Raw genomic sequence first — 20,276 nt, 5'->3', positions numbered from 1 at the left:
AATCCTTCCAGGCACTAGATTTACCAAAAAAAAAAAAATAAATTTCAATAGGAAACTCTGGACTATATTTAGTTTTAATTTGCTCTGCAATATGTCTATACTTATTACAACAGTTTTCTCTCAAAAAGAATCCATCACTTTACAGCTGACAAATGAATAAATGTCATAAAACAGAACCACAAGACAACTTAAGTAATTAAGCTTTAAAAGTTAATGGCTATTAATATTTATATAAAAAGTCTTCCTCCACTGATAACTTTAGTTTTATATTCTTATATGCTAAAGTACCAAATGAGCCAATTTTCTCTGAAATACATCACAAAGTCTACAAAGAGCCTTAAGAATTAATCCTATTTTAAAGACTCATTTACAGTCAAATAAATAGGTACTTAAAAAATTAAATGAATCTAGCTGTAATCTGAGATAAAAAATATGAACTCTGTTACTGAAAATATATTAACATCTCTATAATGAAGAAAAAATTATTAGTAAGGCTAAAATATCTAAGAAATTATCAGAAAGGGTGTTACGGATGATAAACTATTATTAACAACTTTACGTAAATGATTTATATATACTATATAAGTAGTATACACATATAAAATTAAACCAGTTAAGACTTTTTTTTTGAAAGAACACTACTTGTTTAAATCATAAAAGTATATCCCTGCACATCAGGGAGAAAAGGAAGTGTATTCTGGTGGCTACAACAGAGACTGATTATGTACCAGAGATTTATCATGCACCTAAGAATCATCATAAAAGAGATAAAAAATATATGAGAGATAAAAAGTCGAAAATTTTTAAAACGAAAACTAACTCTAAACTGTATCTTACATTATATAATGCACTGAGCACAACTGGTAAATGCCAATGATAGCAAGCACAACCTGACTTAAAGTGGTAGCCAGGACAATCTTTTATTTAATCTGGAATAAAAACCTAATATTCCGTATTAATTTTAAAAAGCAGTCAAAAATTAAAAATTCTCATTTAATGTCAACCTCAGATGCAAAGCAAACAGGAATCACTCAACTAATACACTGAATTATAGAGAAGCAAACAACACAATTACTGGTTATCAGCCAAAGCAAATACTCTCCTCCTCCTCCTCTTAGTGGCAAAATCAGAGGTAAATGCACTAAACTAAACAGAGCACAGAATGCCAAGAAAGAGAGCCTTTCAAAGTATAAGATACAGCCAGTACACAGGTTAAAAAAATTAAGTTGATGTATATATTACACACACATACATACACACAAACACGCACGCATGCACGCCCCATTAGTTAGCTTTTAGAGAACTACAGTTTGGGAAACCAAATGTATCGACCAGGAACTTTTCATCCGAACTCACAAAGAAATATCAAATTTCCCAAGTTTGATGTCATATTCCTTATTTACAATGGAACAAATTAAAAACAAAAAAACTACTTAGGTTTATTAGTACCTATTATGGGCCAGGCGCTGAACCAGACATTTTACATAAACGAAATGATTTACTCCCCCACACCTGGACTACGAGGGAAGGACACTGAAAGTTCTCGGTAGCAGCTAATTACTTAGAGAAAGTTTATATACTAGAAAGATACTTATACATTAATTCTTTATAATTATAAAAGTTTCTATTGCACTTATCTAATAAAATTCAGAGATCAGTTTTGGACATTTCTAACCCGTAAAGCTTCTAAAGAACCCATAACGCTTCTAAAGCAGTCACAACAGGAAAATTTCAGTTTGTTGTATGATACATTTATAAATATCTGTGGTAAATAAAAAGGCCATATAGTTGAAAGATTTTTAAAAATCTGCAAAATATAGTTTATACCATAAAAGAAGCTGAAGTACCACCTTGAAAATTTAAGATAACTATTAGTAACAAAGAGAAAATACAGGCTAATCACAGGGCTTTCCACACAGTAGATGCTCTGGAAATGTCTACATATTTAAAAATTCAGCAAAAAGCTGAATCCTTACGAAATTTCTTAATAGTTAAAACAGTCTCCAAGTAGCAGCAAGAGTACTTCAAATATACATTTAACACACACGGAAATATAGCCACGTAAAATGAACAAACACTTATACTATATTCATCTAAACCCAGTTTTGTTTCGTTTTTTCATGTATATTTGCATGTTGCGGCCAAAATTTCAGAAGAAAACTAAAATGAGCAGAGATTTTAGGCAAAGAGCTGAATACTTACTAAGTTTCTTAATAGTTGAAATAATTCCCAATATCAATAAGGAGTACTTGAAATACACATTTGTACACACAGATATATATATTACAAAGTATAATAAACACCTTTTACTATATTCATCTAAGCATGGTTTTTCCTCTTCCCTGCTTGTCTGCATGCTGTGGCCAAATTTCGGAAAAATACGAAAATGATCAAAAAAATATTTGGTTGTACTTATTTAAAAGAACCACTAACAATGGGAATATTTAGGTTTTATAAACCTCAGACACAAAATCAGATGCCAAAGATCACCTATAAAATCCAGGGGTCCACTGTCAGTACAGAGATTACATTGCTAAATAATTCATTATCCCAAACTGACCAAAACAAGTAAATGCTACTATCACATAAAACACAACATAATAATTCTGGCTTTTTAAAAACTAATTACTAGCACTTTTCCATTCTTATTTTTTGCTTAAAAAATGGTTACAATTCTCAAAATCTAGAGCCAACATACCATCTACAAAACACTGGAGAAGGCCATCTTCCCAAATTTATATTATCTGGTTATCCGGCAGAGGTTAAAGCAGTAAGAAGTGCTTTTCTCTAGCTCAAAATTTCATAAATTTCCATGATGAGAGCAAGAATAATGGATCAAAAATATGATCTTTTGCTACAAATTTGCATTAGTAGGGTCTCTGAAGGAGGCAAATACTATTTACATAATAAATGCAAATTTAAATCACTCATTTATTTTGTCAAATTTAGATTCATACATACACACACACATACAAAGAGCAAATTATAAGAATTCATTCAGCCAAAATGCATCTTAACCAAAAACAAATTTCTTACCCAGATTTTGCTTTTTCTTCTTCAGCTTCTACCTTTACGCTGAGGGATTCATCTACCCCAGTTGTCTCATCATCTTTATCTTCCAGATTTTCATTTTCTTCTGTTTTTTTCACATTAACCTCTTTTTCCTGATCAGTCTGTGTAGGTATAGATTCTGATAAATTCTTTTTACTTCCCTAGAAAAAGATCAGAGGAACTATACCAACAAAAGTAAAAATTGTCAACCTCATTCCATTATCTAATTGTTAGCAAAAGGAGGTACCAACAATACTAACATTGAGAAAGTTATTTTAAGAAACTCCTAAAACACTAGGCTAAAATAGCTAACAGCTATTTTAAACACAAAAATAGCACTTAATGAAGAAAGTGCATGAACAATAAAGTATAAAATTATATAATAAATTAACCATGTAATCTTTACAGAGGATGTAGAAAATGCACCAAAGAAGGCAAAGGACTATCAACAGTATCCTATTTACCAGAGAGGGCTGAATATTTTCCTTTCTTTCAGTACCCTCTTCAGTAGGCTTTTCTTCTTTTGGTATTACATTCTCCTCCTCTTCAATCTTTATTTCTTTGATTTCTGGTTCATTTTCTTCCTTAACTTTTATTTCTTTTACATTTTCACACTCCTTACAAGGCTTGTTAACAACTTTCTCTGGCAATGCCATCTGAAATTCAATATTGGCCGACCTACAGTACTCCTCAAAACCATATAAGTATCTAGAAATATGAAAAGATGTTACATTTGAGAAAACATTTTGAAATGTTATTGTAGAGTTGTAGTTCTTAAAACATGTGTTCATTTCTCCTGTTTAAGTGCTCAGATATTGAGCTGTGTTAATATTCAAATTTATTCTAGTTTAGTTCTTCCCAATCTTTTTTACTCAAACAGAAACATTTTTCAAAGAAAAATAAATTCATTAAAAAAAGATGCTAAAAGTGAAAAGACAGTCATCCTCTTAAATGTAGTAATTGTAACAACAGTAGCTATTAGAAGAATTAGTAATAGCATCTATTTGTTGAGCACTTCTTATATGCCAGGCACTGGACCTCTGAGTGCATGTAAAATTTCATTAACTCATCAGAGTAATCCTATGAGGCGAATAGTATCATCTCATTTAAAAAAAAGATGAAATCGAGGCTTGAGAGAACAAATAAATGATCCAAGGGCACAAAAAGCAAATAACCGGCAGAACCAGGACTCGAACCTGGGTTTATTTGACTTTAAAACTTTGGCATTAAAAAAAAAAAAACAAAAAACTTTGGCATTTTAACTTCTACACATACTTTCCAAATTTACTTGGCCACAAAAACTTTCTTCACAGACACTCTCACAGATCTAGTATTCATGGAATACACTCTAGAAAATGCTATTATAGAGTGATTACTCTAGTAAAACTTTCTTGATTTCTTCTTAGAAGAAATTACTAGCCTCAGTTATAGGGTAAATTCCATCCTGCTTTCTAGGTAAAATATTGAATATAGCTATATCAAGTACACCTACTTACTTTTTATAAGCACATTTAACATTGTATCCTGCCGCTGAATTTAAGACAGGGATTCCAAGATCTTGGTAGACTTGTTTCCAAACAGCTCCACTTTCAATCTAACAGACAAAGTGAAATGAAAACTCCCAAATTAAAAGGTGGGAATGCGATAAAAGTTTGATAAATAATATGTGTGTGTGTGTGTGTGTGTGTGTGTGTGTGTGTATACACACGAATATTCCTATATTTCTTGGTTCCAGTCTCAAGGAATGAAAAATATCAATCTTGATAAATTCTAAATCAAAAATCTGGTTTACAACAACGTTTTCAAGTTAAGTTTTGGTATTCTAACAAATCTCAGAGAATTACAAATGTTGAAATACTAGGCCATCTGACTTTTTTTTTTTTTTGGCCACGTAGCACAGCATGCAGGATCCCACTTCCCCAACCAGAGATCGAACCCTTGCCCCCTGCAATGGAAGCACGGAGTCTTAACCACTGGACTGCCAAGCAGTCCCCATTTGACTTTTAAAGAAACCCTGCTATATATAATAAATAAGAAAACATCCACATTCCTAAATCAAAATCTTAATGAAAAGACAGAGAGAAAAAGTTTTAATGATGTATGATTTCCCATAAAATATATAAGCTAATAAATCAACGCAATTTTATGAATCTTAGTAATGCAGAATACTTTTTTTTCCTCCAGAAGAGTCGTAACTGGATGGGCACCATACATCATGGCAACCTTAAGATAATTTCTTCAGTTCAACGAAGATCTTCTGCATATATATGCAAATAATATGTTTTCTACATATATAAGGCACAGTGATAGAGATTAAGGATATAAAGAATATTAAGACAGATCCCTGCTCTCAATGACCTTATAGTCTAATGGAAAAGAGACAGCGAAAGAAAGAATTTCCACTAATATGGCTGTTTTATAACTCAGGTAGTTTATGAAAGTTTGACAAATTTAACAGTAAATCAGAAAGCTCATTTTTGAAAATTTTTAATTAAATTTAAATTTGGACTGAGGAAGCTAGCTGTTTCTAACTTGTACCCTCCATTTTCTTTTCCTTTTATTCTTAGGTTTTTATTAATAAACAATTTTAGATAATTTTTAGATGAGAAAACATGTATGAAAAACATGTTTCACTTTTGATTGTAATACTTACATTATCAAATCCTCCAAGTTTGTGTACAAGTCTGAATAACTTAAAGAGATTCAAATTTCGATATCCAAGTACAGGTCGCTTGTTAATGGGTGTGCCTATTAAAGGAAACACGAAATCTATTAGAACCATGATACATTTTTAACTTAAACTCTGAAAAGATTCAAACATTACCCCAAATATACATAGTGCAAAGTGTGTATATATGAGAAAAAAATCCCTTGTTAATCAAAAACATGATATCTACTACTTAAACCCATTTCATTAAAAAATTTTTTTCCTATATCATATTTTTGAAACCTTATTTATATGATTTCATTCAACTTTCATTCCCCTGATGAGCAAAAGAATAAATACTAAATGAAGCAAAATAAAATACCAACAAAAATTTTTAAAAATCAGGGTAACAAGGTTTGGTAGAACTGAAAAAAGTGTTGAGATAATTGATGGGCAACTGCGTCACAATGAGAGTTATCTTTATGATACTTCCTTTGTATTTTACTAATTTTCTACTATTCTAAAGAATAATTCTAGAATAAAGCTATAGTGTTGTTTATTCTAACATGTGAAAATGCAGAAGGACACTAAAACTATCAAACTGTTAGGATGTAGTAGAGAAAACAACAGGATAGAGATACACAACTTACTGCCCTTTCCAAAAAACATACGACTGGCATAATCACATTTTTCACTCTTTTCTAGTATTAGATTTTATTCGTTTTCTTCACTTTTTTATTTACCTTACACAAAAAAGCTTAAGAAATAGCCTGCCTTCTTAGGCCAAGCCTCCATTCATACAAATAAATAATATAGGAATCAAGGACATTTTATATTGAAGAATAAAAAGATACCCACATTGTAGTAGCCACTATGATTTATGAGAGCGAAAAGAAGACCAAGCCAGCTTCTACTCATCAACAATACAAAACTGGATTAAAAAAACATTAATTCACAGAGCACAGTAGCACTTTCAAGTATTATTCATTCATTTTGTCCTTCTCCTCAAGCTAGAAAGCTTTCTGCCTCTCACCACTCCTTTTCTAGCATCTTCCCAGGAAAGGAGAAACTATACTCTGAACAGCAGATAAGCAAGAGAGTAACAGGGCCATAGTTATTGGTGGACTAGGTCATCATTGCAAATTAAAAGTTATTGTTAGGTACCCATTCCTCTTTCCCCCAATGCTCATATTTCTTAAACCACAAAAGCAGATTTGATAAGTTAAGCCCAGGCTCACCTTGAGACTTGGTCACCTTTCTCTATGGATGGTTTAATTCTGTTCTTAGTTCTATGTGGCTGGGTTATAAGAAGACTTATAAGGCCCATCTTAGAATGTATGCTCGCTCTCTCTCTCACTCACTCACATACACAAACACATACACATGCAGGGAATAGCAAACAGTGATTTTAGAGAAGAGGCTTTTCTACAGGCATGTATGCAGGCTCAAATAAAATGGTACTCTGATACCCATTCTGCTACTGTTTCCTAGTGTAAGAGTTCTTTGGCGGGAGGGCGGTCCCATAAATGGGTGGGGGGACAGAATACAGGAATTTATGGGTCCATGGCCATAATATCCATCAAAATACTGTCAAATTCCACATTCCACTTCCTATGTGACAGACACCGTACTAGGATGCTGGTGACTGGAAATCAAAAAGATAGCCATGATTACCAGTGACATGCAGCTTAATAAACAGAATTCTTAGTTTAAGATATTAATTATCTGATACCTACATTAATGATGAATAAAAGAAAAAACACTCACCTCTATCTTCCATAAATTTGTACAACTGTTGAAGAAAGTTCTCCCTTTCCTCTGGAAATGGTTCTATTTCTTCCTAATTTTAGTCACAGAAGAACAGAATATTATTTTCCTCAGTTAAGCATTTTACTAACACAAGTAGATTTCCTACCAACAGCAAAGACTAATACTGGAATATTTCAAAGGCTTTTTACCAAATTAAAATTATTTCTTAACACTAAGCTATTCAAAACCAGAAAGCCTAGACATTTCATGCTTTACAGAGAAATATGTCCTAAAAGATTATCTCAATAGTGACAGTTCCAAATGTAAATGCTCATATAAGAAATGAGACCAGCAAAATGATTCATGAACTTTTTACCAGATCAGAGATCTAGTCCTTCATAGGACTAGGTCATAGGCTCAAGAAGACCTACTCTCACTTATATTAAATTGGGTCAGGGTTTACCATCAAAACTAACTCTATTATTGCTCCTCAAAGAACTGAACAAGTGTGGGTCCCATTAACTGCGACTACAATTATCCTTCATTATATATGGCCCCACTGTATAGTGCTTCGAGCTTATAAAATCAGTAAAGTGGGGAACAAACTTGATCTACAATACCTGAAGATTCAGACTTAGGGAAATCTTCAAGTAATAAAATAGTTCCCCGATTTATCAATTACAAGGGAGGGACTAGCTTCTTGCTGCTGTGGCCAGGGGCTGTGGCAGTAGGGAGCTGGTCCTGAAGCAACCTGCAAGGAGCAGGGTAGTAGGTGAGATGGAGGAACACATCAATTCAGTGACTATCAAGCCATTCAACAATATTTAATGAGCACCGGTAAGTGTAGGCACTATGCAAGGTGCTGAGTCAAATAAAAGAGAAAAAAGCGATGGCACCTGCCATTACAGAACATGATCAGGAGTAACTGCAGAGGAAGTGATTCAAAATATACACCTAGGCTTTACAGTTACTCTGGCTGAAACAAATGTACTACTAACAGTAAAAGTCAGGAGCATACTTTTCAACTGGTAGTCTAAATAAATCATTTTAATTTTAAAAATCATGAGGCTAAAGCCACTGTTTGAGTGAGATTTGCCTCTTTATTTTATAAGCTAGCAGAAAAAAGGAAGGAAGTTAAAACAACAAAAACTCATGTTGATAAACTATTGTGCTTGCTAATCGGGAAGAAAAGAATCAATGACAATTATTAGTTTGCTCAGGACGAATCTGTATTTCTCAACTTAAACATGGTCCACATACACTGGATTGTGGTATGGTAGTCACATGTAAGTCTAAGGAAATCTGTTTTCTAGATATTATCTTAAATGCCCCCAAGGTACAATATTTGACTTACATAAACTGTCAAATGTATTCCTGTTGCAACAAAATTTAAGTGAAGTTTGTATTTAACTTAAAAAAAAAGTTTAAACTGGAAACCAGATCTGCTTTTACAAAAACATTTGTAAAACATAAATCTAAGTGACAGAAGTTTTGGTAACTAATACTTACTGATCATCTGTTACACGTTACACACTATGACAGACAGAGTACAAGTAAGACAGAGTCCCTACCATTGATGAGCTTACAGATTAGTAGGAGAGAAAACAAATAGAAAAATAAATATATGTACATATCTATGTACACGTATATATGTAGGCAAAAATTTCTACAAGCAACAGTAGTAGTTTAGATTAGCAAATCGAGTGATTAACTTCTCCTAGGGTGAGGAAGGTGATAGTTCTCAGAGGGTTTCCCTTTACAGAGGGGACATGTCAGTAGGATTTAAAAAACCGAACAGGACTGTGTCAGGCTGACAGGGGGAGGGCACTGTAGGCAGAGGTATTGGTTTGTGCAGAGGTGAGTAGAAACGAGGTATGTAATTTGATGTTGCCGCAACATAATGTTCATAAGTAGAAGGGTAGGGAGTTAGTTCCCTGGCGGTCCAGTGGTTAGGACTCAGCACTTCTGTGGCCTGGGTTCAATCCCTGATCAGGGAACTAAGATCCCGCAAGATGCACCATGCAGCAACCCCCCCTCCCCGCCCCCAAAAAAGTAGGAGGGTATACCAAGAGAAGTGATATAAAAAAAGGCAGGGGTGGGACTACAAAGGGAGGTTCTAAAAGTGAAGCTTGATTTTCAGAGTGATAAGAAGCAACTGCAGAGGTTTTAAGCAAGGAACTGATGGCTCCGAGCATTTTAAATAGAAGGCAGTGGGGAAGGAGACTGAAGCCTGTGAAACTTTTACACGACACACCGTCATAGATCACTATATTATAAAACATAAACTCTAAAACAATCCTATTTCATTACTAGTTGCTTACTATAGTTAAATGGCAGAATTTTATAACTTACCTAAAATATTATATATTAACTTATCTTTGTTTCCTAAAAACATGAAATACAATTCACTTCATGGTCACGTATTGCAGCTTCACTATCTGCACCATTACCCCAATAACTTTGATAAAGTTGTCCAAGAAACCATTAAAGAGCACAGTGGTGCAATGTCACTAGTAATATTATGAGCATCTTTTCCCGGTACTTGTCATTGCTAGACCTAAAGTAACAGCTACAATAAAATATAAATTTAGCTCCTTGATCCATATAAATTGACAGATGTCTTATTTATGGTCTAATTAGAACTATCTACCCAACTGTATTAGATAAAGTCATATAAGATTCTCTGAATTAAAGAGATATTAATCTTTACTTTTTTTGCTATTTATTCCTTTAATACTAGATGGAAAACATATTTTATATTTTACTAGGTATTTTAATAAAATATGCAGATGTAAACATACTATGAGGTGACAGCTGTCTACATGATGGTAAAAAGCATATGAAAGTAGAGTTTTCCTATATTAGGTAGGGATTTCCTTAACCATCTGATAAACAAAAAGCACAGCAAGATTAACAAACTTTTTCCCTTTTTATTTTTTTAATTGAAGTATAGATGACATACAATATTATATTAATTTCAGGTGTACAACGTATTGATTTGACACATACATTATGGACTGAAGATTAAGAAATATTTTTGAGGTTACTGAGATAACTTTACTTAATATTTTTAATTTCACAAGACCATATTTCTGTTTTAAGGTAAGCAAGCAAACTACTTGATCATGATGAATATCAAAAGTACAACTGTATTATGAAATACTTCTAATGTTAAAAATATTTAAGTGATTAATGACTTTAGCCAAATCCCAACTCACCAAGGAAACATGTGTCCTTCATTTGAAAAGGCATCAACTATGTTCACTCACCTCCTCTTCACTGCTGTTGTCCTCCTTTGCTTTTTCATCATCTTCCTCCTCCTCTTCTTCCTCTGCTTCACTGCTAGAACTATCTTCTTTCAACTCAGTCTTCCAGTTAGCAGGAATAGTTCTACTTTTGTGAAACTCAAGTGCCTGATCAAAGGCTGGAAAGAGACCATAAACTATATCAACTGGAGAAATTAAGACAACTGATTTGTCTAAAAATACTAATAGGATAAAGAAATAAAAAACTATTGTGCTGCCACCACTGACATTTATGAAGTGTTTGCTATGAGCTAGGCGCTATGCTAACTGCTTTTCCATGCAGCAACTCATTTAATTTTAACAGTTTTAGGCATTAGGCACCCATTTTATAGATTACCCGTGTCCCCTGCCTCGGCAGGCGGACTCTCAACCGCTGCGCCACCAGGGAAGCCCAAAACTGCTGCCCTTTGAAGGTGACTTAGGTTCCAACAAAGACAAAAGGGGCAGTTTTCTTCTTTTAAATGAAAATTAGGAGTGTCTAGTAAAAAATACTTTAAGATAGGTAAATCTTTAATCGCTTTATCAAAAAAAAGAGATTATTAAACAGTATTATATACCAGGCACAGAGTCATTGTAGTAACACACAATACCTGAAAATATACTATAAATATGTCCTCTACATTTTTCGTTAAGCCTGAATTAAAATTATATTAACAATTAGCTTAAACTAAAATTAGCTAGTTATTCTCACTTTATAATAAATGGAAATAAATTCTAAACCATAAATTCTTGATGATTTTTAACCAGTCTACATAGCATATTATTTGACTCAGTGAACATGGGCAAAGAAAAAATAAACAGCTATTTACAATGCTAAAAATCAAGTAAGAGATGCAATTATCACGTATTCCTTAATAAAATATAACTACGGTTATAAGAAATGCCAAATCAAAATTACTTTGATCCCTGTTTCTACCATCCTCAGGAACTAATATTTTATTTACTAGGCAAAAGCCAGACTACAGTAACAGCTGATGATATTGTTCTTTCCCATTTTTAGACTATTGTCCCAATTATAAGCTAAAAAAAGAAAAAGAATACCTATGATAACAAAAGGCACATGGGTTTACAAAAGTATAAGTCGCATAGAACCAAATGTAACTTTAAAGACTTAAAAAAAATTTTAAGACCAAAAGAATATTTAATCCTCAGAAATACTTTTTACTTTTTTCTTTTTTGCCCATGCCACACAACTTGCAGGATCTTAGTTCCCCGACCAGGGATCAAACCCAGGCCCCAGCAATGAAAGCTCCAGAGTCCTAACCACTGGACCGCCAGGGAATTCCCCATCAGTTTTTAAATTAACTATAATTTGTTCCAAGATTATCCTTACCTTGTTTTAATACAGCATCAGGCTTTGGTGCAGTGTCACTAGTAATTTCATGGACATCCTTTCTTGGTACTGAAGTACTATATTATTTTTTTAATTTTAAAGGAAAAAACCCACAAAAATACAACAGAGATTAATTAAGAGTCCAATTACCTACCACAGAAAGATACTGAAGACATGGAAACACTGACATTTACAATGAAAATGATTGCATACAGGGTTGCAAGTCCCAAATAAAATGCTAGGCAGGATGTTAAAATATGTAATCATCTACAGAAGGACCCCACCTTAAGAGATGTTTTATAAACAACAAGGTATTCTCAAATATCAGAGGACTTAGCTAAATGCAATACTAAGAACACTGAAACACTGAAAATAATAAATTAAAGTGTCTGGATAGCAGAATGCATCAATCCAATAAAAAATAAGTTGAATAGCAAGAATTGGCCATCATCTTAGGATACGCACAAGAAATTACTAAATTTAAGACTGGAAGAACATGTACTATTTTATAATGTAAAATGTTCTTTTAACAATTTTTTTTTAAACTGAATTCTAGGTTCACAAGCAAACTTCTAACATATAATTTAAGGTTTTTCATGGAACTTAGCAACCGTAAGGAGGGGCTGGATGCAAGCAACTAGGAGAGGTTCATTCTATCATATACATCACATATTTCCTATTTTACACTAATAAATCATCATTCATCTTTTCTGCACTTGGTTTGTCTCAACCAACCCAGAAAAGCCTAAAAACTATTCCAAATACATTTTTCAGCCTGCTTTTTTGAACTTTTTATTTAAAAATTTCAAATATATACAAAAGTAGACAGGACAGTACAATGAACTCCCACATATCCGTTACCCAACTACAATAATCATTAACTCAGAGTCACTGTTTCATTTATACCCCTACCTACCTCCTCCCACCCCAACTGGATTATTCTGAAGCAAATCCCAGACATTATATAGTTTAATTTATAATATTTCATTACGGAGCTTTAAAAGAAAATTGTTAAAAATATAACCATATCATTATCACACATTTAAAAATTCACAGTAATTTCTTAATATCATCAAACCAGTATTCAATTTCAGTGTTCAGATTTCTCTGATTATCTCCATTTTGTGAAACTGAGTTTCATAGACTGTTTTTAAAAATCACATTTCAGAACTTGAAAACCCAAACACCAATCTTAAAGCATGATGATCCTCTTAAAGTATAGTCACCCAATAAGGCAAAATATAAAATACATGCATTTTCTAGTCACACAATTCTTCAAGAAAGAAAAAAACACAGTTTTTCAGTTCCAGAAAAGTTCTACATGAAAGGTCACTTTCTTAATACTTAACATACATTTATAGTAATTCATTTTAATCCTCAGCCTACTGCAGAAGTCGAATGTTACACAACAGGGTAACACTAACCCATTTAGACATAATTAAAAATGACAGAAAATCCTAATTAGACATTCAAAAACAATAAATATATCAATATCAATCAAGTATTAGATATGGTAGATATATCGAATTTTCCTCAATAAATCATCAGCTATTACATAGGCAAATACTGATAAATCAGACAGCACTTAGAGTCTGGTTTAGAAAAGACCAAATGAACAAGAAAAGACATATCATAAGACTACTATACTTAATGATAATATGAAAAATGACCATACTCTGAAACATCGTGTATGATGAGAAGGAAAAGCATAAGGTCATTGGAAATAACTAATTTATAATTTACCATCCCAATCTGGAAAAACAGCATATTTTTCATACCAAGCGAATTATACTTACAATTTGCCATCTTTGAAAGATCGAACAAGAATATTGTCTTTTTTCACAGCAATTTCATCACTACAATCAGGACAAACCACCTTTTAAAAAAAGTGTGAAACTATTATAACTAAAAGCACATTTATAGATAGTTATATAAGTATCAATTACTTAAATCCTTTTCAAAAATAGTTTCAGCTTAAAATTTAAAAACTAATTTTAGTTTGAGGGTAAACAGCTACACACACATGTGGGAACACACACACGTAATTTTAAGTTTATATCCTTCCCGCTCTCTGGATTAATCCACATTGTTTTCTTACACAGGCACAGTGTTGAGAGCAGAACTGTGGCTATGACTAGACTGAAGCTGTGGACAAAGTCTAGGCAGAAATAGAAAGCTGGAATGAGAGTAGCTCAGGGGTGGAAAAAGAGGGAGGGCTAGTCCTAACAAAGGGTCTGCAGCAGGGCTATGAGAACAGCAGGACCAAAATGGGATCAGATATCAGAACCTTAATCAGAGCAGTCTCTATCTTAAAAAAGACAGAGATGATGTTCCACTGATTACTTACATTTAAATATACACTTTAACACATGCTAAAATTTCTCCATACTACTACCCACTCTAAAAAGTAAGCATTTTAAACTGGGTACCTTCCTGGAGTCTGTATAAGATTTATTATGAACAAAATAAAGACTTATTTTATTTGAAGTCATCTCAACTATTACTTAAAGGATAAAGCATGCCTTCCCAAAGGTAATACTAATGTAAGACACCTATAAATTTTTATTATTTTAATCCCAAGATAGCCCACTAGACATACCAAGAACAATAGTATATTTACAGCTTTTAATGAAAAATGGGCTAAGTAAGTATGACAGATTTAAGGACTGTCTCATTAGCTCTGAAAAATGACACAATAGTACATAAAGGCATGTATTCTCACCACAGGTTTGAGAGGAGTGAGAAACAGGTAAGTTCTAGTTCAGTCTTTAAAAGGTTAACAATTTCCATAATTGTAACTGCACTGCATTAAGCATTGCTTAAATGTTGATGGCATTATGAAATAATTCACTCATGAAAGTCTTTTACATGAGTTAGCATCTACGAAAACTTTCCTATCATTTCAAAAAAGTCCAGAAGTAAGTACTTAATATCTGTTCATTCATTCATCCAGTCACTCTACAAATATTAACTATTTCATCAAGGTACCGTACTAGACCACAGAGGCCTAGTCAGTCACCGTTCCTCCCCACAATGAGCTTGTATTCTAGCTGGAAAGACAAGCACTAAACAAGTAAGTGTACATTTATTTAACTGCTATTGTGATAAGTCTTTATCTAGGTGGTCAGGAACCACTTTCTTGAGGACACAACATTTAAGCTCAGCTTTCTTTGAAAGCTGAGTAGAAACTGGCTTGACGAAGGATGTATGTGTGTACACGTGTGTACCACAGGGCTGCGCTGCAAGCAGAGGAAATGCGAAGGGTCTGACACAGCAAGCAGTGGAGCCCATTCCAGGAAGCAAAAGGTCAATGTAGCTAACTTTCTGCCTGGGCTGAATAAGTGAGGTAAACAGAGTTCAGATTTGTCAATCTTGTATGCCATGTTAATTCTGAGGATAAAATCTAAACTCTTCAAGGGAAGGATCCAAAGCAAGATAATGTCATAATAGAATTGCCTTTTAAAAAATTACTTTGACTGTCATAAAGAAAATGGACCAGAGAAGGACAAGAGTTGGAAGAGATGAAGCTACTGCAAATCTTCCAGGTGAGAGATGGTGACCTGGATGTAAAGTGGTGCTGATGGCAAATTAAAGGAACAAGAAATATTAGCGATAATTAGGGAAGTGGAGAGATGACAGAGAGATGACAGAGAGATGACAGAGAAATGCTTACATTTCTGCCTCATGCAAATGGTGTCATTCACAGGGAGAGGAAACAATGGAGAAGGGTCATGTTTGGGAATAAGGGAGGAGAGAATAAATTTAGCTTTAGGCTTATTAAATTTTGAGGTGAATTAAATTTTGAGGTGACTAAAGGGCAGCCAAGTGGAGATAATGATAGATAGATACCCAGGTCCAGAGCTCAGAGTAGGGGTCTGAACTCTAAGCTATAAACTTGGGAGTAAACAGTCTAAATATCAGGGCTCTAAAACTGTGAGCCAAAATCACACATTTTTTTCTTTCTCATGAGCTTAGGATTCTGAAAACCACACACGTGACAGCTCTGGCCAGTGCTGACGATGGCGTGTAAGTGGGTTCACTCTCCATTCTCTTACAGCAACTACAATCCACATTTTATCCCATTCACCCATGCATGTGATTTTCTTTGGTCCCTAAGACATTTCAGTTTATTATCTCTGCAACCAATGCTATCAAAGGGGATGAGATCACCCTAAAGAGAATACAATGTGATATATTCTGAACCTTGAATAACAACATTTAAAGCTTGGTTAGAGGAGAAACAGTGAAGGAAACTGAAAAAGAGGACTGCGTGAGTCAGGGAAGCTAAGATTTCCTCCCCTTAAAATGGGGGTAAATACCACTTATGTTTCAGCCTCAATTAGCATTAAATGAGACCATGTGCTTACATGAACAAGCTAGCACAGTGCCTGGCCAGGAGTGCTCAAAACATGGTGGCTATTAATAGTTCCTAGAAGTATGCAATTGTTCTCTAACATGATGTTACCAAGCAGTTGTTAAAATTTACTCAATTTATAAACACTAATTTTAAAAATAGAAATACAAATACTGTTTATGTGATTATGTCAAGATTGTTTGATTCAAAACACAATTTCTCACTCTAGTTGATAAAAATTATTTATCACTTTCCAAAAGATCTCAAATTTGTGGGGAGGATAATATGTATCACTAATGCTAAGATTTTTAAAATAATGATAAAATCATTGACTAAGCAGATTACTAACCTTTCAGTATTGTATACCTTTAAATATTTTTCTCATCATCAAGGAAACTATTTAGAAATTATGATGAGAGAATCTTAAATTAATACTGAAAATACTAAAGTGCAAATTTTAATGTTCCTTTTGTTTTAGAAAAAGACACACAAAGCTCTTTTAAAACATGTTTTCAAAAGAAATTCTTTCAAAGAATCTTAGTGCTTTAGGAAAAAAGAAATGATCACATACACTGACACTTCCGTTTTTAGCATGCCATTAACCCAAAGCTTGACAAGTTACTTAACCCTTCTAACACTCAGTTTCCTTATCTCTAAAATGAGGATAAATAATACATACATCATAATCAGCATAAAGACCTTAGCACAATCCTTACACATAACAGGCATCCAATAAATGTGTAATGGATAGATGGATATATGCAAAGGTAAAAAGGTACCATAAAGTATTTATACTTATTCAAATAATTGCCCTCATCAGTTTTAATTATAACTGTAAGAGTTGACAATTATTGGGCATTTATTTTGTGCAAAACACTGAACACTTGGGATAAAGAATACAAAATGTTTACCGAAAAGGATGAAAAACAGATATCATTTGTAGACAACAGTAGAAAACAAGATTCTGTTCTTCTTTTGCAGCCTTTTGCATGGTAGATTTAGAAGTTTTAAAAGTTTGCATGAGGAATTTTTCACCCAAAATTGAGCAGTGTAACATACCTAGCCTCTCAAATTATCATGGTTTTCATCCTTTCTCGGATGACTTCAGGAGTTCTTTGTACTCAGAAATAACTTTCAGAGTAATTTTGTGTGAACTGAATGATGCTAAAACCATTTCCCCATTTTGTACCTATGAAAAAACACTAGTAAGAAAATCAACCGTTTTCTTCATGAACTTATATAGTTGAAAATTAAACTCTTTCATACTGAAGTTACTCACCAATGCAGGAAACCACAGTGCTTTCTTTTTATCCAAACTAACGTAATCTACACATACAACTTTTCCTAGCAGCTCATCAATCTGTTTCCTATCATCCTCATCTTCATCACTGGAGGATGAAGAAGACTCTTCCTCTGGTCTAGGGAAAGAAAAAAAATGAAATATTTCTATTTATCTTCACAAAGAATAAGCACACCAAGCTGATGAATACAGGTATTCTAGAAATCTTACCCCATTTCCTACAACCTACAGAACGGCTAATTTAAATTTTTAAATAATTTTCTAAATTTCTAAAAAATAATAATAATTTTAAAAAGGTTATCATTAGAGGAAAGCAATCCATTTTCCTAAAAATCTTCTGGATTTATTTAGTGCTATTTTAAAACATTAAGGGAAAGATCAGAACAGAATAACACTGGTCCCCAAATTCTCAAAAAGCTAAAGGCTCCATATGAAGCATCCCAGTACTGCACTAAAATATACTAGATCCTCCTCTCAGATTAAAGGAATTTTGGAGATGGCAGTTTTACACTCCCAGGACAAAGCTAATTTTATTTATTTATTTATTTTGGCCATACCACACGGCTTACGGGATCTTCAGTTGCCCGACCAGGGAATTGAACCTGGGCCGCCACAGTGAGAGCACGGAGTCCTAAACTTTGGACTGCCAGGGAATTCCTCCAAAGCTAATTTTAAATAGGGGAAGGCAGATCTTTATTAATGGGGATCAGGCTGAGGAGAGGAAACACTCTGGTAAGAGATCACCATTGCTGTCTTTAATATCAAATATACACAAACTACATATTCATAAGATGCACAATATGGTTCTTTTGTATTATGTTAAAAACTCCTTGGGCTTCCCTGGTGGCGCAGTGGTTGGGAGTTCGCCTGCTGATGCAGGGTACACGGGTTCGTGCCCCGGTCCGGGAAGATCCCACATGCCGCGGAGCGGCTGGGCCCGTGAGCCATGGCCACTAATGGGAGAGGCCACAACAGTGAGAGGCCCCCGTACCGCAAAAAAAAAAAAAATTCCTTTCAGTTAAAATATAAATTGGACTATAAAATTAGTTTGCTGTCTTTAATATCAAATATACACAAACTACATATTCATAAGATGCACAATATGGTTCTTTTGTATTATGTTAAAAACTCCTTGGGCTTCCCTGGTGGCGCAGTGGTTGGGAGTTCGCCTGCTGATGCAGGGTACACGGGTTCGTGCCCCGGTCCGGGAAGATCCCACATGCCGCGGAGCGGCTGGGCCCGTGAGCCATGGCCACTAATGGGAGAGGCCACAACAGTGAGAGGCCCCCGTACCGCAAAAAAAAAAAAAAATTCCTTTCAGTTACACTGTATATTGGACTAGTAAGTTAGAAAAAAGAAAAAGGAACTATACAAAACCATCCATTTGATGTTAGAGGAAAGTATAGTAAAAAGGAAAACAAAAACAAAAAAAAATTCTGAATCTGGTTCCGAGAAAGCCCACAATTAGTGGTAAAGAAAACAGATTCTAGTAACTGTGATCAAAATGCCCACAATAACTGTAGTGACCTAAATGGGAAGGAAATCCAAAAAAGAGGGGACATATGTATACGTATAGCTGATTCACTTTGCTGTACAGTAGAAACACAACATTGTAAAGCAACTATATTCCAATAAAAATTAAATGGGCTTTATGAATCAAAAAAAAAATGCCCAGAATAAGTAATGATACTAAGAAAGCTGAATAAATAGACTGCAAGAGAATGAGAAAAATAATAAAATAAAAATGATATTTTATAAAATAAAACAGGATGACAATATAAATGTCATCCTTTTATATTTATATATTCCAATGTATTCCAATATATATTTATATATTCCGACGTAAATATAAAGGAAGCAAAACCTATTATAATACTATTAAACATTTTAGAGTGACAGGCGGAATATCACTATCTGATTTCAGTGATCACTCAATTAACCTAAAAATTGTCCCGTGATAAAAAAACAAAGCAGGGCTTCCCTGGTGGTGCAGTGGTTAAAAATCCACCTTCCAATGCAGGGGACACAGGTTCGAGCCCTGGTCCGGGAAGATCCCACATGCCGCAGAGCAACTAAGCCCGTGCACCACAACTACTGAGCCCACATGCCACAACTACTGAAGCCCGCATGCCTAGAGCCCACGCTCTGCAACAAGAGAAGCGCACCACAATGAGAAGCCCGCACACCGCAACGAAGAGTAGTCCCCGCTCGCTGCAACCAGAGAACAGTCCGCGCGCAGCAACCAAGACCCAACGCAGCCAAAAACAATAAATAAAATAAATCATTTTTTTAAAAAAAGCAAATCTTCAAAATTTGCTACTGAGTAGAACTACTGTACTTCAAATGGCACTTAAAGCAGTTTAACCCTGACCTAGAAAGTAGGTAGCAGGAAAAATCAACACACCTTCATATTAGCAGAGCATAAAACCTTACAAATTGGCACAAAGCTTGGGATAATAATGACAGACTTCACAAGTCTGATTTCTACTTGATTAGAAGAACTTCTCAAGGACAACACAACCAAATTTAAAACCATA

The 20,276-nt window shown here is 34.1% G+C and overlaps 1 protein-coding gene across 5 annotated transcripts in view; it reads right to left on the bottom strand.

The window, feature by feature from the left end:
• Nucleotides 1–20,276, bottom strand: part of ARID4B (AT-rich interaction domain 4B) — a 126,735-nt gene that overhangs the window by 36,165 nt on the left and 70,294 nt on the right. For all 5 annotated transcript variants that reach the window (XR_003005494.1, XM_024761474.1, XM_024761476.1 and 2 more), the window contains exons 8-16: nucleotides 17,719–17,857; nucleotides 13,882–13,961; nucleotides 12,086–12,162; nucleotides 10,717–10,871; nucleotides 7,466–7,538; nucleotides 5,705–5,799; nucleotides 4,548–4,645; nucleotides 3,516–3,759; nucleotides 3,037–3,212 (exon numbers count right to left, since the gene is read on the bottom strand). Coding sequence is in view for 4 of the 5 variants with exons in the window: in XM_024761474.1 (XP_024617242.1) it covers nucleotides 3,037–3,212; nucleotides 3,516–3,759; nucleotides 4,548–4,645; nucleotides 5,705–5,799; nucleotides 7,466–7,538; nucleotides 10,717–10,871; nucleotides 12,086–12,162; nucleotides 13,882–13,961; nucleotides 17,719–17,857 (1,137 nt within the window). In the remaining variant the exon portion in view is untranslated. The remainder of the gene's footprint in view (nucleotides 1–3,036; nucleotides 3,213–3,515; nucleotides 3,760–4,547; nucleotides 4,646–5,704; nucleotides 5,800–7,465; nucleotides 7,539–10,716; nucleotides 10,872–12,085; nucleotides 12,163–13,881; nucleotides 13,962–17,718; nucleotides 17,858–20,276) is intronic.

The sequence above is a fragment of the Neophocaena asiaeorientalis genome, unplaced genomic scaffold (assembly GCF_003031525.2).
Source record: "Neophocaena asiaeorientalis asiaeorientalis breed wild unplaced genomic scaffold, Neophocaena_asiaeorientalis_V1.1 scaffold166, whole genome shotgun sequence".
Lineage (NCBI taxonomy): Eukaryota > Metazoa > Chordata > Mammalia > Artiodactyla > Phocoenidae > Neophocaena > Neophocaena asiaeorientalis.
Note: the sequence above shows the minus strand (reverse complement) of the source record. Positions and strands in the feature narration are given on the sequence as shown.